This window comes from Harmonia axyridis, chromosome 1, assembly GCF_914767665.1.
Source record: "Harmonia axyridis chromosome 1, icHarAxyr1.1, whole genome shotgun sequence".
Lineage (NCBI taxonomy): Eukaryota > Metazoa > Arthropoda > Insecta > Coleoptera > Coccinellidae > Harmonia > Harmonia axyridis.
In genome coordinates this window covers 57716453-57735476 of record NC_059501.1, presented here as the reverse complement: position 1 = coordinate 57735476, position 19024 = coordinate 57716453, and the positions used below count along the sequence as shown (strand labels likewise).

General features: G+C 33.4%; 1 protein-coding gene across 2 annotated transcripts in view; it reads left to right on the top strand.

The window, feature by feature from the left end:
- Window positions 1-15817, top strand: part of LOC123678590 — a 290215-nt gene extending 274398 nt beyond the window's left edge. The window contains exons 7-8 of one of the 2 annotated variants that reach the window (XM_045615723.1): window positions 11128-11320; window positions 14226-15817. In XM_045615723.1, the coding sequence (XP_045471679.1) occupies window positions 11128-11320; window positions 14226-14494 (462 nt within the window). In that variant the 3' untranslated portion in view covers window positions 14495-15817. Of the gene's footprint in view, window positions 1-11127; window positions 11321-14222 lie in introns of both variants that reach the window. The other variant, XM_045615718.1, reaches the window with a different exon arrangement.
- Window positions 15818-19024: the final 3207 nt, after the last annotated feature.

Genomic DNA, 19024 nt, shown 5'->3' with positions numbered 1-19024 from the left:
CGGCAACAAAAAAACTAAAAAACTAGCAACTATGCATAATAAATGATAAATAAGTTCCAACTCTAAGTGATCCCTGTCTCAGTCGGTATAGGTAAGTCTCTTCATCAGTTTCATTTCGTCTTCATCGGTGACTCTCCTTTCTCGGATCTTTCGCCCCCTGTCGTTTTTAGCGTGTATTTTTCATCTTCATCGTTTCTCCCTTATTTTTATTCTCCTTTTTTAAGTGGAATTTATAATTTTATGTATATCAATCAGTTCGGTCTTGTTCAATCAGCCATCTCTTTAGTTCTTTGTTGAATTTATTTCTATTATTAATTTCTTTTATTTCTTTTGGTACGATCGGGTTTAAACTTGCAGCTATATATTCACTACATCTCTGTCCTATTCTTTTTTCTGCTCTGGGTCTCTCATAATTTTCGTTTCGTCTCCAGTTCTCGTAGAGTATTTGTGTTCGTTTTATATGATAGAAATTTTATTTTGTTTGATATGCAAGATAATCCTTTGAGCAAAAATTTGTCTTATATCTAATACTTTAGCTAAACTGTATATACTATCACTAGAGAATGTAATTTTTTTTTTGTACATTAATTTGAAGATATTTTTTTGGAGAACATCAATGATTCTCTTGTGTGTGTCAAAAACACCTCCCCATCCTATTATACCATACGAAAGCTGTGGCTGCACCAGCGACTGATAGAGCATCTGTAGATGTTTTGGGGAATTTACATAATTCATTATATACTTAAATCTATATAGGATACCTCTAAGTTTTCTCGAACCATACGTTATGTGTTCATCCCATTTCAAATGTTCATCGATGACTACGCCAAGATACCTTGTTGAATGTGTTTTTGCAATATGTAACTGGTCATCGAAATTCAAATCTCCTAAATCTAGAATTCCCTTTTTATTTGAGGCGAAGGTAATATATTTGGTCTTACTGATATTTATCGTTAGTTTATTCAATCTAAACCATTTTGTCACAGTCTCAAATTCTTGGCATACTTGTTTTTTCAGATTCTTCCAATAGTTTCGATGATCACGATATCTACATATTTAGCAAATTCTTCAACTTAATCGATACATTTTTCTAACGGTAGAGATTTGGTTTTTAAGATTTAAAGGTAGGAAGGTATCACTTATTCACAAGTTCATTCAACATTTTCTGCTATCAAGGATTATGGCGGCTTCAATTGATTCTGATTATCGATGATTGCTATTTCAAATCAATGTTAAATTATGGTTTGACGTCAGGAACTTTTAAGCGCTCAATCATTTATGCGTCTTTTGGGCACTTGTCGATCACAGAAGTGTATAGAAATAGATATGAAATGGAATTCATTGTGATGACATTGTTGTCGCCTGTTTTTTTTTATCTAGAATGGGTTCGGTTGATGAAAACTTACTAAAATTAGGAATACATATTCGAAAAATGTCTGAATGTGATCGCAGTGGGATGTATATAGGGTATTATTTTTCGATATTCTGCTTGAATTTTCATTAGTAGTGATGACGCTATCAACACAAAATCTTACACGAAGCATGAAATTGTTATTCTATTGTATACGAGCGAAATCTCAACCTGAACAGTTCTGTTGTCATGAAAATATTCTTCTCAAGTTTTCTATGGTGCTGACGATGTAATCAATTCAAAATCTTGCATGGAGCTTAATACTGTTCGATATCCATCTGATTATCATCTGAATTTGTAAATGTATCAGCTCTCAAATTTTTTGTTATTCGGCAATCATATTTCATTGGAGCTCAAATAGTGAGAAGATTCCTGGAAAACTAATCTGCGCATTCTGAAAGTTTTTCTCCAAACTGAAGGATACCACTAAATAAAAAATGTTGGTCTTCAGTTTTTAATATGTGATACCATGCACAGATTGTGACCAACGTTTTATAGGATAGACTCGAAAAGTTAGAAGGATAGAATTAAATAACAGAGATACAACACATAGGAGTTTGAATTTCATGTGTTCCATGAGGGACATATTTTGAACTTTGAGAATCTTAGTAGACCTATCTGTTGTAGCTATAACCTTGAAATTATGACATTTAGTTATATGGAATATTGCAAGGAAAATATCCAGTATTTATCAAAGATTTCATTCTTATTCCGGGAATAAAACATCTGACAATGATGTAAATACCACCATAATATCGTCTATATCACAAGATCCTGGCACACCAAAATAAGTGGATTTCGTGAGATCTGTATCCGAAATAATTGTGATGTTCCATACTAAAACTCACTCTGTACATTTGTGAATCATGATGAATTGTCACGAAATCCTAAATGACAAATTATCCATTTGGCGAAAACCAAATACGACCCTGTGTTTCTGCTCGTTTGATGTTTATCCCAGAGTTTCCTGAGTGCTCGCACTACCTTGTAACTACATTTCGCTATTGTATTTTGAATCCTTATTGATGTCGATAATTCTGTGTATTTCAACGTTCTCCCAGAATTATGGGTGTATTAGAGACATAATCTTCATTTAAATGTGCTCGTTATAGTTTGCTGGGTTATGTATATACCTATTTTCATTGTGAATATAAAGGTAAAACTAGATACGAAAAAGTATAATGGTTTATCCTCGAGAAAAAATTACTTGTTACATTCGTTGGTGTTGAAATCGACAGCAAAAATCTCACTTTTAGGGATTTTTTTTTTGAGTTGGCGAATAAAAACTCTTGAAATAAACGCCTTCGCTTCAAAATCACTTTTTTTTAAACTAATACACCAAAATTCTCCTATAGGAATATTGAACCCTGGAATTTTCTCTGAAGAATCAACCATTAGATCTTACATTACAAGAACTCCATTGCTTAAGCTAAATTTCCTTGCCAATTTCGTTGGATTGAGGGTGAAATATTGATCTATAAAGGTTTGCATGATTTTAATCTGGCAGTTCTAGTATCTGGGAGGTAATGATACAATTGGAAATAAGTTCGGGTCTGCGAATATTAGGTGTAAATATATGCCATAGCACTCGTAGCCAACGTAAACGTGTAGATATAATAGTTCCACCAATAATTAACATAGAAACGTTGAACTGTGCATCAATTTGATGGATTTGAGCATTTTTGAACAACAGTATCAAGCAGCAGAAAAAACCAAGGCCAAAGCTGCCGTACAAAGAGTGCTGGCATCAGCACCTCATGAAGAATCAGCTAACATTTGAAGAATATCATTCCTCGACTTCGATTTCATACTTTAATTTTCTAAATGAATCTTGAAATTCAAAAAAGGATCAAGTTCAACTTCAAGATATTCGGAAACATAATTATAATTCAGAAAGGAAGTTATTTTCAATTTTCTCTATTTTTGTTGATTATTAGTTAAATGAAAACTGGACACTTCTATTTTATTTGAATTAGGCCATAAACGCCACTCAAGAAAATAATTTTCCATGAGATTTAGATCTTCATTTGGAGTGTTTTCAATATCTCAAATAATAATAAATAAATCAATTCAAAAGTATGGAAGACAAAACCGATTCCTGCGACAGTCCATTATTCAACGTTTTGAAACAACTATTTTTGTCAATAACCAAAACTTGAAGTCTCCTGCCAGATAATATACAGGGTGGCCACTTTTTTGATGGGATTGTATTGGTAACTTTTAAACCATAAGAGTAAGAAGGTCGGTCAAATGGAGAAAAAGTTGCATGCATAGAAGCATTATCAAGCAGTTCAAACAAATCGAGATTATCAGGGCCGGTCATGGGCGCCCGCAGAAATTTTTCTCGGGGGGGACAAATAAAAAATTATTGAAAAACGATAAGGCGTCCATGATTGTCATTGAAACCCGGAAAATTGTTAAGAATCCATTACTTTCCTTTTTTCCATGCCCTTTGGATTGAGAAGGTAATATTGAGGGTGTTGTGCTGAAAAATGAGGCAATCAAAATATCTTGCTTTGATTCTCATATGTTCCATTTAGTTCAAGATGGGTAAGTTGATTCTCTTATCGAAATGTATTGCTTGTTGTTAATTAAACTAAAGGTACCTAAATGTAATACAGATCCGACCCAAAGAAAATTGGATAAGGGCCAAAATCACCTGAAAATCAACTTTGAATGACATTATATGTTATATCGTTGAATTCAGCGTTAAAAGTTATTTCGAAAATTGTCATAAAATATGCAGGTCCGTATTGAAAAAAATGAGGTTGAGGGTAGCCAGAGAGTACGAAACGTTAGAAACGAAATCTGATCAAGTCAAATTGAGGATAATTTACTGTCGAATGAAAAATTCCTGTAACATTTTTTGATGATATTTGAATTAAGGTGGGAAAAAAAGAAATTTCAAAATGACATAATTTACTTTTCTTATGATATCTCAATAACCGGCCCTGATAATCTCGATTTGTTTGGACTGCTTGACAATGCTTCTATGCATGCAACTTTTTCTCCATTTGACCGACCTTCTAACTCTAATGGTTTTAAAGTTACCAATAACATCCCATTAAAAAAGTGGCCACTCTGTATATTTTCGATCAAAGGAATCATTTTTCAACAGTTCAAATGATGATGTAGTTCATTTATCAATCCATCTTTCCACTTTGTGTCATAAACTGCAGATTAATTCACAATGGCAGCTTCTGTTTTCAACTTATTATTGGAACCTGATTCAATGAAAGTGAGACTGAGAACCTGATCAGAACAATTTCTATTTTTTCTAAAACTTCCCTGACAACTCTGGTGAGTATCTTCAACATATTGTTTAATCCTGCATAGAATCAATATTTCCAAAATTTCAAAAAAGGACACTCAAAAGACTTATAGAACGATAACTACTAGGATCGGAAGAATTATTAACAGACTTCTAAATTTCTTGAACTCGATATATCATTATAGAAGGATGAAAGCCAAGATAATGCCTTCATCTCCAAATGTTTAATGAATTCCGGATAAATTGAAAGAAAAATTAAATAAATGGTTCCAACAAAGGGGAGGGGGAATAGGGTGTAGTAGCTACTGTTAGCAGTTCTATTATAGGATATGCTCGGTGTAGCTTACAGTGGAGAAAAAAATGGATTCATTCAAATATAATCAATTATTGGACACCAATTGAATTTGAATTTCCCCGAATAATTCACTAGGAGAAAATACATTTCAAAATTTCCAAACTATTTGCTACTAAATAACAAAATGCACGTTTATGTTTATCGTCAAATATTGATATATAGATGTATGTAGGGGAGAGGGAGGGACATGTGGATACGAGGCAGATGTGAACAATTCAAATTTACCGCCCATTTAGCGCTGCTGTTAGTTCCCACATATATAGGTAAATTAACCTACCTATCTAGTAGTTTTTCTTTGACTTTGATATCAAAAATCGCGGCAGTTTTCTTTTGAGTGAAACTTGTATGTTTTCTGTAGAAATTTGTAAAGAACACAGTGATTTCATATTTTTCCAGCATTTTCGAAGAGATGATGGTAAGTTATGGTCATAATTATTTCTGTATTGCTGCATGATTCAAGAAACGGTTACTGAAGAGACATTTATAGAGGATATAAACTGAAATTTTATGAAAGTTATGTTGCAAGTGAACCTAGCGTGGGGCAGAAGTGAACATGCAGCCTGGGGCACATGTGGACATGTCCTCATGTGCTTCATTCAAACAGATATCGATATCAAAACACCTTTTACTTCATCTACAGTTCCTTAACTAAAAATCATATCCCCCATTATTTCAAAACCATCCGCAGAATTCACCAATGAAAATCCCCAAAAACTAACCCCCGAATATATTCGACCTTTTCTCAAAGTACCAAGACCACCATCAAACAAAAAATCCAAAAGGAAATAAAATTGTCAGCAATTCTAAACGAAACACCTGAGAAAAATAGAAGAGAACAAGAAACATTGGAACGAGAACAGAAAAAACTACAACCGAAAAGAAAGAAGACAGAACACGTCCGTAAGGTTTTCGACCAAGACACAAAGTGATATAGAGAAAGTTAGGCAAGAAGCAGATGATTGGATGAACAAGAAGCGGAAATTGATTGGGAAGGATTTAGCCTTCATATGACTTTGTATTGAGAGACCATATTCGGAATGAGGAGATAAGGAGAAGAACGAAGGTGGAAGATGTAATGGGTAGGATAGCGGAAATGAAATGGGCCTGGGTGGGACATGTGGCTCGACAGGAAGACGATCGATGGACTAAGAGAGTTGTACATTGGAGACCACGGGAACATAAGCGAAGTGTAGGAAGACCACCAAAACGGTGGTTGGATGATATTAAAGCAAAGGTCGGACGATGTTGGCACCGTTTGGCTCAAGATAGGGAAAATTGGAGAATTCAGGGGGAGGTCTATGTCCAGGAGTGGATGCAGACAGGCTGTTGAAGAAGAAGAAGAAGAAGATGACTTTGTATTGGTTAAATTCATGACAAAGAAAACGGTAAAGCACTTTGTGGGTCATATAGTTGAAAGAAATAAAGACGGCGAATATCTCATTAATTTTCTGAAACTAACATCGGGACATACATTTTTTTCCAGAACATAAAAATGAAAGTAGGGTTAGCTTTGAAGATATTGTCACTAGGCTTCCACCTCCGTTCGAGAAAACAGGCACTGCCACATCAAATGCTTTTTTTAAGTTTCGTATTGATTTCATGAATTATAATTTAAAATAAATTCCACAATTATTTTGGAAGCACAGTACAGAATAAATGCATTTTTTGAGGACTAAGAAGCAGTTTATTTCACTTGTACACTTCTACTCCGTAATATAAGTTGCTATGTCCGCATGTGCCCCCTGAAGTGGCACAATAGTAGTAGTTATTATTTTCGCTTCTAGCTGGAAAAAATTTTAAAAGTATAATATTTAAATTTCAGTGAAAATGGCATAACTCATCTAAGTTAAAATAATAATTGAATGGAATCAATTTTCCGCAGATAAAATTCTAATAATATGAAAAATGTCCACATGGGCCTCCCTCTCTCTTATATTAATGAGAAAGCATAAATAGGCTGGGGATATACCCAAAGGGCTCATCAATTGAACTCAGGCGAAGACATAGGTAACACTTATGTGCAGATATCACGTAATCTTAAACCTTCAATCTCAACTCAATAACATATTAAATCTAAATAATATTATTGAATGACAATATTTGAATTGACGTAATCATTTTCAAGAAGGTGATTGCGTGATGTCATTATATGATTGCTAAAATCCATCAAGTTGAATTTGAAAATTTTTTGTATTGTTTTCTCAAAAAAATATAAATGATATGGAATGAAATGAAATTCTATTATCGAAAGATTTGAAACACAATAAATAGATTTTAAATTTTTTTTACATTATATCATTGTTTTCTATTCGTGCGTAAGGACTTTTCCAAAAAGAGGTTTCATTTTGATATAAAAAAATTACGAGTATATCGCAATAGAAATCAATGGATACTAAATTAAAAACAAAACATTCAAAAAGTCTTCCGTGTCTTTCTTTTAAAGAAAAAGAATCTGGTCCTTATATACGAACAGCATTTGCTATGTTTCATTTGGCAGAGAAGATCAGTCCACTATAATTCTGTTTGTTCTCATTGCTTTGTCCTTGTCATAAATTCTCAAGATGTAGCAGATGAAGCTCAACGAAGAGAATGGACCCATAAAACGATATATCATATTTAAGATCTTATTTTCCGACGTGAACAGTTCGAATGAAATCTCCAGGGGTGGAAATAGTTGATGATGTATCGAACATCGTATTTCAGAGCTATTTGGATTTTATTGAAAGGGGGAAGTATACTGCGTATCAGGAGATACAATAGATATAGCCTCGTGTAATCCTCCTAATCATTTCTAGACCATAAAATGATAATCAAACTGGTATCCTCAAGTCATATTGAAAGAACAATTCCGAAGAAATTGTTTCTTGAAGTATTATATATTAGATAACGTTTTTCATTTGATAGACCATTGAAATAACTCTATTGACGGAAATAGATGAAGGTGCATATTTGATATCATCCCGAGTTAAAATTGAATAATTTAATTTTCGTCCATTGCTGCATTTGTTTACGAGGTAAGGAATCTGGAAGGGTTAGGCCAAATTAAATTGATAATTTGGGAGAATTTTTCCTACATGAAAGCACATTTCTCGATTATCTATTCCTTTCGATCCATGTTCCAAAAGCAGGGCTGTCGACAGGAGTTACGGGCCCAAGGGATATGAAAATGCAGGCTCCCAGCGCCTCCGCCATTTTGAGTCGAATTCTTACAGAATAGTGAATTACAAATTCATTGTCATTGCATTTCTTCACCCTTTAAATAGTTGATTATGTCTTCATCTTGAGGTAGTTTTCTGATATGAATTAAAATCCATCAGGTGATATTTAACTGCGTATCACACACAATTTAATATCTACTGAAAACACTAGCATAATAGATTGAGAATAGTTATTTCTCTAATTCTGTGGTTATTCCGTTCATTCTTCCACATCTTGTAGAACAAAATCGTGCGAGAATATATCAGAAACGCACAGTTTTCATGGTTATATTTTATTATTCTATGTTGGAACTCCGAACTTTCCGCCATGGCTTTATCTGTCAATTCATCAATTTGCCTTAAAGAAATCAGTTCTGCCAACCAACATTTTTCAATGCAAAAATCACTAAATTATATTTATGGAAATATTTCATTAATTTCAATGAAAATGCAATGAATTAGAGAAAATAATGTATAATACTCGTACAGAAGGCTCATTCTACCACTCGTTCATTCCAAAACTCGCCACTTCGTGGCTCGTTTTTGAATTTTGAACTCGTGGAAGAATATCAATGCCTTCTGCACTTGTATTATAAATAACTATTATAATACAAGTGCAGAAGGCATTGATATTCTTCCACGAGTTCAAAATTCAAAAACGAGCCACGAAGTGGCGAGTTTTGGAATGAACGAGTTGTAGAATGAGCCTTCTGTACAAGTATTATACATTATTTTCTCTAATTCATTGCATTTTCATTGAAATTAATGAAATATTTCCATAAATATAATTTAGTGATTTTTGTATTGAAAAATGTTGGTTGGCAGAACTGATTTCTTTAAGGCAAACTGATGAATTGACAGATAAAGCCGTGGCGGAAAGTTCAGAGAACCAACATAGAATAATGAAATATAACCATGAAAACTGTGCGTTTCTGATATATTCTCGTACGATTTTGTTCTACAAGATGTGGAAGAATGAACGGAATAACCACAGAATTAGAGAAAATATCGTTATACTCTTTGGAGTGATTTTGTCATATGCTCGATTGTTCGATGGCTGTCAGCCTTCATTTTCAATCAATCTATGTCTTCTTGATGGTGGTGAGATTCATAACCTTGTAGCGGTGAATGAATTATTTGATGGAAATTAGATCCATCTTTGATCAGGAATATTATTAGTTCATTCCCATGAAAAGCGATGGGTTTGTTAACTCGAACCCTGAAAATGATGAACCAATCTTTGCTGGGATGTTCCAAGCAGTTGTAGATACCTAGGGAATGTTGTGAAGTATTAAGTTATATTCCTTCACTGATTGTTTGGTCATGTTTGTGTATTGCCTTGTTTGATTTTCTTCAACTGATGTTTGAACATTGTGGTTTTAAATTAATGTAAACAGTTATTGACATTTCATCATTTGATTGTTGAGACATTGTGGAATTCTAAGCCAGTTTCAAATGCTTAGTGATAATTCATTTTTTGAATTGAATTTGGCTTCATGGTTCTATCCACCTCGTTACACCAAATACTGGTTGATTACATGCGATCACTGTTGCATGAATATTTTTGTATTTGTCAGCGTAGTAGTTATTGAGTATTGTTTTGCTCCCTCAATTTTCACAGCTTATTAATAGAGGTTCACAGACGTTGTATTGGGAGAATAAACAGTTAAGAGTCTCGATCTTATTTTAATTTCATCATTACTTGGTAGGTTGGTAATGTTGAACATAGACTTATAGGGTATTTTTCGCGAATTTGAATCTATCTGGAACCCATTGAACATCACTATTTAGCTAATAGGTATCCACTTCCATCTCCACTGTTCAGCATAGCCGCCAAATATCCGCCTAACTTAAATATATTGTTGACAGGTGTGTGCCTGCGATCTCAAGGAATTGTTGAAAGGTCGCAATGGTTCATCGTTCCATTTTTAGTAATGACGTAGTTTTTACTTGTCAAATGTTGTAAGATGATAGCTTTAAAAGCACAGCTGTCCAAATATCAGGCTATTCAAAATTAAACCTCGGCCACTCGAAAATTAGAGGGAATAAAAAAACCAACACACTTGCCAAAAAAGGAGCACAAACTCTTTTCATTGGCCCGGAACCTTTCTGTGGAATAGGCAAATGTACCTACAAGAAAGAGAAAGAAAAAACCAAAAGAGGAACACTCCGGTGGAATCTTCCTGGTGGATCATTCCAAAAAGTTTCTTCGAAATTTTGACACTGCGAGATCCAAGAAGTATCTTGATCTTATCATGTATATACCTATACTGAACCTACTCACAGTATTCCTCCCAGGGCATAGTCGCCTTAGAAAACTCCTCATGAGAATAGGTCTAGCAGAAAATGACGAGTGCCGATTCTGTGGGAGTTGGAAAAAACTCTTGATCACCTGGTGACGGAATTCCTCGCCATCACTAGCCAACGCAAAATCTGCTCTGGGTAAGAAACTTGTAGATGTGAGGAAGTAGTCTCCTTGAAGCCATCCCAGATGCTGGAGTTTAACGGAACCGCCTTGATAAGATCTTGAATTCAATATTGATAATAATATTGGTAATAATTGGTCATTATATATGGTGGTCATATTGATCGTTTTGGCATTTTCTGGGAGCTTATGGGCATCTTTGGCTGAAAAGGCTGAAATGGTATTGATGACAAGAGTGCCTTCGTTGAAAGGGGGGGGGATTTTTCAGGTTTGGCCCTTCCCAAAAATCCAAGATACTGTCGAGCGGTCATTATAACATTACAAAATAAACGAATTGTGATTTCGAGCAAAGACATTGTAGTATTAAGTGTTGAATATAAATACTTCATTTGTGGCGGTTGGTCAATCCGTCGTCATAATAAACGGATTCTACCATATATAAAATCTACAATTTTTTTCTCTTTATAGGTGGAAAACTCATTGAGTACATATGAACCCCATGCCTGTGTTGTGATATATTCGATAGTAGCGAGAGCAAGTTTTCAACACGCCGAAGAAACTTTGAATTATTTATGGAGAGAAGGGTATACTCAGGAGAAAAGCGTGATAGTTGTGGGTAACAAAGCGGATCTTGCAAGATCACGAGTTATCACGACAAACGGTAAGTACAATGAATAGGATATACCTAAATGTTAAACAAGTTCATTGGTATTTGAGTAATTTTTTTTTCTATTCGATAAGGTAAAACTCAAATTTCAAAAATAATGGACCCTTCAATGTGAAGCGCTTCTATCTATCATGTCTTCCATCATAATGATTTATAATTTGTGAGAATAGGAAAGTAATTTCCTGGCTGTACCCAATGACTTCAAAATCATCATTCAACAATCATATTTTTTTCAATGATGCTGAGTAATTCGCTTGTTTGAACTCGTATTCCAATTCATTCGAGTAAAATTCTCCAGGCACTTTTCTTAAAGTTGGTAATGTTCCCGATTAAATTTTGATCAATTAAAATATCGACATTACTGTAGCAACTATCATTCATTTCACTAGTCGTGAACTTCATTAACACTTTATAACAGAAACATTTACTGAGAGTAATTTGATGATAGCATTTTAGTGAAGGTTTTTAACAAATTTCAATAGTGCCCCTCTCTTGGACTATTATAGAAATCATTGATGAAATCATAGGTAAGACAGTGATCCCTGCCATCTACACCTTCAGACATCCGTAGGGGAATGTAGTGACTTTGCCAGAGAATGGTTCGGTTACAGGCTTACAAAGAGTCACCACAGCATAATTAAAATGAAGAAAATCAATCAGATCAAAATATTTTTGAAAGAAAGGGTTTAGGTTTCACATAATATGCCACTCTTCTACAGCAGATGCATACCTCAATATTCTGAAGATTTTCTTTGTTGAACTCGAAATTAGCAGTATAAGGCTGGTGGGAGCAAAAACCTCTACGAATCATCGACCAGATTATTGATTGAAGAACTCTGGCTACCAGTTGATAATTGGGATTTGACAATAGGTGTTTTATCATTAAAATTAATGACCTCTGGGAATATTACTGGCAGAGTGAATGTATTATTCCTGTTACATTTTATGTAATTTTTTTAAATTTCTACATACAATTCAGTATGATTGGTATGATTGTACCACAAAATTCAAAAAAATATCTTTGTGTAGTCATGGGTGACCTTTTCGCTTCACCCAAATTGTTTTCATTTTCAATCTCCAAACACTTTAAATTCGTAAGTTCGTTTATTGAAGCAAATGAAATTATTCAAGTAATATTTGCTTTTAAGAACTTTGAAAATTATACTGACTTCATAACTTTGATAGGGAACCAGCTTGTTGGGGCTTGAAATTTGACCTTCGAAGTCATAACTGATATGCATTGTCAATATCAAGATGTTTTTCATTTCTGTTCATTCAACTTCTGAAAACATTGAAATATTTGTTTTAGTGTTTTCATTAAAGAGTAATAAGGTTTTATTCATGTCCTTCTAATCGAGGCAATAATTCTAATTGCGGAGCTTTGCCACATAGAATCGAACGCAACCCAGCTCTTAGTTCTAAAAACAAAAAATTTTGCTCCATAAATGCCTGTAGTTATTATTGGTGGTTTTAGGTAAGATCCCAACCACAATCTATTAATCTAAGCATAGCATTTGAGAGCAATCTGCTTCAGGATGTAACAATGATGGTTAACAAAAAAAAAACTGGAAAATACAAGGTTTTGGCCCACCTACCCTACTTTTACTGAAATTGAGAGGATTATATTTTCAACATGCAGTACCTGCGCACAGAGTAAGAATCTCAGCGAATTGGTTTCAGTGAACATTGGATGAGGATTCATGACCTTGGTAGATGGCCAGCTTGTTTTCCCGATCTGACTTCTTTAATTTTTTATTCAAGCGAAATTTATAAAACACGAAAATTAAAATTATGAAAGTTTATTCAGTCTACTTGATGAAAGTAATTCAATATGAATATCAAAAAATTGGCAACTTTGTGTCCATTTACTTCACAATAATATATAGTTATGATGTATTTGGTTTATTTTTGTCTTGGAATACATTTCCAATTCCAAAAATGACAAAATTGATAACCAACCAAAAAATGATTCAAAATAACTAACACTATAGAAATTGAGTAAACGGTCAACAAATTGAATTACTGAATAAAAACAGACGAACGTTTCGGAATTTTTGTATTTAATTGTACAATTTTTCCTGATCAGTGCCTCATAGTTTGAAAAAAATTACTGAATTTACCAACTCACCACAAAAGTTGCAATTGAGAAACTTCAAACGAACTGAACGAAATTTTTTCTCTTGGAATACAATTCCAAGAAAAAAATAACAAAATCAATAACCAACCAAAAAAAAATTCAAAATAATTGAAACTGCACAAATTGAGTAAACTGTTAACAAATTGAATAACGAAAATTAAATTCAGAAAAATTGAAGAACAGAACGGAAATTGCCATAAAAGAAGTCAATAGAATTCATAACTGCACGTCATATGTGGTGTGAGGAGTTAAAACGGGTTGGTGTTAAGATTACCTGCTTTTTTGTCTCAAATAAACTTAATTTTGCCAAACTGATTGTTGTCACTAAAGAACTTCATGATTTTGTTTGCAATGAAATTGTCCTCATTTCAATATTAATTTCAAGTGGTTTTTATATTAGTGCAATTACTGACTTCAGCTTACCCTCAACTACCAAGTAATAGAGACCAGAAAAAGTGAGCTACCGCGCTGTTGCGTATTTTAACAGCTTTCCATTGAAATTCGGTTGAAGATCATATATGAAATATTAGAAAATAATCATAATTTTATTAATTGAACAACCCTTCGGGTATTTTTAGTACACACATATTCTATGTGATGAATTATAATTTTTATGCAGCAAGCAAATTAGTGAATGTCGATCTTACTTAGGATCATAGACTATCCACTCTTCAGTCCCTTTCTATACGGCCATCAAGTCAGATGAGCTCACATTAAAATTACAATTTAAGGCTCTCTATTAAGTATCGATTTTTTCAGAAGGAAAAGCCCTGGCTGTGGCGAGAGACTGCAAATTCATCGAGACTTCTAGCGGTATCCAACACAACGTTGACGAACTTCTTGTCGGTATCCTGAAACAAATCCGTTTGAGAGAATCAAGAGACAAGAAAAAGAAGCCTAAAAAGGAAAATAACAAACTTCACGGATCCAAGACGAGCCTAAGCCTGAATATCGCTAGGGAAATATTGCAGAAAATCTGCATGAACGACATAAGCAAATCGAAATCTTGTGAGAATCTACACGTGTTGTGAACACTTGCAAATATTTCCTAAAAATCTATTTCATAAGGTGTTATTTGGAACTATTGAAGCTGGTTTTCATGAGTTGATTTAATTATCAGATAATATGATCAATGAGGTTTGGTCTATGCTTATTGATGACTTTTTGGCAGGTAATATTTTAGAAGTACAGTTCTCTCTATTCCTCTAAACATAGAGAAAAAGAGTTGTTACAGTTCTCCTTTCTTGAGCGGATGAAATCGTACCCACGCATAGTATCTCTTGACTCCAGGAAACTGACGCTGCTATAAAAGGCATTATATTTCAATATATTTGGTATAAATTGGTACATTCTCCAACATTCGTAACAATGACAAATTGACGCATTCTTTACATCTTATCAGACTCAGCCTATTCTCTTTCTTAAAAATAGGTTACATTGAATTAGTTCCTGAAATTTTGACTCATACCTTTCTAGGATCATTCTCCAGTACCCTAATTTTCACGTACCACAATACTGAGTGCTGATTTTTTTTAAACATTTCGATTCAAAAAACAATTTATATTTCTCTAACACCCTGTTGCAGGACGTCCAGTAAAATTTAATGCCGTCATTTTAATTTTAATTCTCCAGTAGAATGAGCCTATTGGCTACCTGCACCGTTTGATGGTGGATTCAATTTTTAATGCGGCATTGAATTTTAATCAACTTTCCTGCAACTGAGTGTGGGGGATTATTTATTATTATATTCAGAGACATCGGCATAGAGTTCCAAATCAATTATCAACTTATATTGTTAAGTAAGTTTCAAAAAAAAATAATTTCGGTTTAGAAGATTTGAGTACAAAATCAAAATAGAGGCCAATGACTTTGATTCAATGTTTGATATTTTCGTAAAAAAAACGCTCATGATAATATATTATACATACATTTATTTCACTCTTTTTCACTATTATTAGGTCAATCAAGTTTTTTTTTTCACCTACTCAATAAGTTTTCAGGATCTAATACCTTTGATTCCGAAATTTTCTGAGTGAACCTACCATACGATCAACGAAAATTTGAAATTTTTCATTGCACTCATTCCTTTTTTCTAGAATCTACGATATATAACAGCAAAATGTTTCTTTATCTTTGTTGTTTGTGGAGAAATTTACGGAAATTTCTTCACAAAAAACCAACCATTTCAAGAATTATGAAACAAAATTGCCGAAATTAAATTTATTTCTTTGAATTCAGTCAGTTAAGGTATCGCTGATAGTACAAATTCTCTATCCTAAAGCATTTCAGTTAGGAATGCTTTCATCTCATAAAAATTCCAGTTTCAACAGTTCACAATATATTCAAGAAAATTGCCCCAGTATTTAATCAATATTTCATGATTATTCTGATAAGGTTAATATTTTATGCGGTGTGAAAACCGTTTACATACGAGGAAAATCATGCGATAAAATCATAAAGTGAAACAGAAACCCGATGAATCACAATACAGCATAATTCCATGATAGAGTGGGAAATTACCAAAACAAACGACTAATACCTGAATTAATCCATTTTATTCATGCAAATCTCACGAAGATCGTTGAAAAACTCTAGTTAATTGAAACAGTATTACCATACGCCAAAATTAATTCAAGAATGAAAAGATAAAAAAATCCTTATGCAAATAAATGAACTCTGGTTATACCAATCTTTTCTTTACGAATGCTCGTTATACACTACGCCATTTTCGCCGCGTTAGTTGAAATGCCGAAGCCGCTCGAATGAATGGGGAATATCTTCACACTACGCGGCATTATTACCACCTAAATTCAACGTTATTATATACTAATGGAATAAATTAAAGGATCAAAATGAAATTCGAAATTTTTAGCGGTTTTTCAAATGGCTGTATTATCGATAACAATGGTCGTATCTCAATTTGAAAAAAACCTTTTTGAAGCTTGAAGTTTATAGTTTTGATATCTCATGTTGAAAAAATTTTTCAAGCAACGTGTACCGCTCAATCCTAATGAATACAGTATCTGAATTTCTGCGAATTTTTTTCAGTTTTCATTTTTGCCATACAGACTTGGAATTTTTTTTTCCTACAACTGCGATGGAAAGTAGCGCATTCTTCATAGCTTACTCAATTTCAAAACTATGTATTGCTCATACTGTGGGAAATATTATTCCTCATGGCACTTTGCTCACACCTCGCTTGGTAGACCAATGAAATTGGGCTTTTGAGTTGTTTCTATGGAAATGGACTTGATTCAAATCAAAATGACCTTCGTTGACAGTAGGTATGTGCTAATATATTGCGTTTCCATAGAAACAACTCAAAAACCCAATTTCATTGGTCTACCAAGGGAGGTGTGGGCAAAGTGCCGTGGGGAATAATATTTCTCTAATTCTGTGGTTATTCCGTTCATTCTTCCACATCTTGTAGAACAAAATCGTGCGTGAATATATCAGAGACGCACAGTTTTCATGGTTATATTTTATTATTCTATGTTGGCACTCCCAACTTTCCGCTACGGCTTTATCTGTCAATTCATCAATTTGCCTTAAAGAAATCAGTTCTGCCAACCAACATTTTTCAATGCAAAAATCACTAAATGATATTCATGGAAATATTTCATTAATTTCAATGAAAATGCAATGAATTAGAGAAAATAATGTATAATACTCGTACAGAAGGCTCATTCTACCACTCGTTCATTCCAAAACTCGCCACTTCGTGGCTCGTTTTTGAATTTTGAACTCGTGGAAGAATATCAATGCCTTCTGCACTTGTATTATAAATAACTATTCCCACAGTATGCGCAATACATAGTTTTGCAATTGAGTAAACTAAGCAGAATACGCTACTTTTCATAGCAGTTGTAGGAAAAATACTATTTCCAACTCAACCACTATATGGATGAGATAACTTGTTCATTCAGCTTCAATATCGTTATCTCAAAATTTTTATTCGAGCACTTCTCGCTGAAATATCGAACTTTGAATTGAAAAGGACCTTTTTGTCTTTAATCATCAATATCTCACCAATCAATGATTGAACAGAAAATTTAAGTGATGTTTTGCAATCTTGAATGAATTCTCTACAAGAGAATTTTAATTTTTTGAAAATTCGATTGAATGAAAAAAAACCGCCCCATGGATTGAATTGAAATTCTCTGGGATTTTTGTGGTGTATTGAACTTAAAAACGAATACTCGGTAATACCGAATCGGTATTACCGATTATTAAACTAGTAATCGATAATAGATACTTCCGACTATCAAATTATCAATCGATAATAAATTAGGATCTCAACACACATCCAGTACGAAAATTCGCATTTGCCGCGTTGGTTTATGGGAGCCTTTGATTTATCCCTTGAGCATGTTCTGCACCTTAGTTAGGATAATATATATTGAGTTATTGGGTATAGGTGACCAAATATATTCCAGTAAAATACTCTTTATTTTTATTCAGTAATGACGACGTTTCGGCTATTGTTTGTAGCCATTCTCAAGTCTAAAAAAATTATCCTACTTCAGATCTTACAATAAATATAATACTACAAATACTCTTTAAAACACAAAAAAACAAATACAATAAATACAATACAATTTTAAAGATTCTTTTTTTTGTGTTTTTGAAGAATATTCAAAATTGTATAGTTTTTATTGTATTTGTTTTTTTGTGTTTTGAAGAGTATTTGTAGTATTATATTTATTGTAAGATCTGAAGTAGGATAATTTTTTTAGACTTGAGAATGGCTACAAACAATAGCCGAAACGTCGTCATTACTGAATAAAAATAAAGAGTATTTTACTGGAATATATTTGGTCACCTATACCCAATAACTCAATATATTTTAATTTATCCCTACAGAAAAAATGAAATGATTATGGGAATTGTAATAATTTGCGAATAAAATATCCTACATATATCTTTATAAACAATCGAAGAAAAAATTATTTGTTCAACTCGGCAGCAAAGTAGATTGACCGCCTTGACTGAACTCCTAGACTCGCTACGCTCGGCTATGAACTATCAGCCGCGGCAGTCAATCTACTACTTTACTGCCTAGTAAAATAAATAACTATTTCGCCAGATTTGCTATTCATTGCAACATAATTTCAATTATGTACAATCATTTTCAATTGAACATTCTCAACGAGATTCCGGGCGTCAGATGAAAAATATTACAGTTTATTATTCCCTATTTTATCACAAGATATTTCAACACGTATGAAAAAAAATCATATATATCAAGTGACGTTCGAAAGGAGGGATAGGGAGGGGATCTATACATATTAAGTCACAACGCTCAATATAATCTATTAAATCTTTTAAAGGGCTCGATCTAATCCGACTGTGATCGTCATTTTTTACATGAGGACTATATTTTTTATTAATTTTCAATTTTGAAACTTATAATTTTTAATATAGAAATGTGACCCTCGTTATTATGTTTCTGCCTGACTTTGCACTGTTAGGTTCAGATTGATTGTGAGTCCTGATTCAGATAACTAATGAGTTTTTTATAGTCGTTTGTGATAAAAAAAATTGATTCTAGTGCCCTGAAG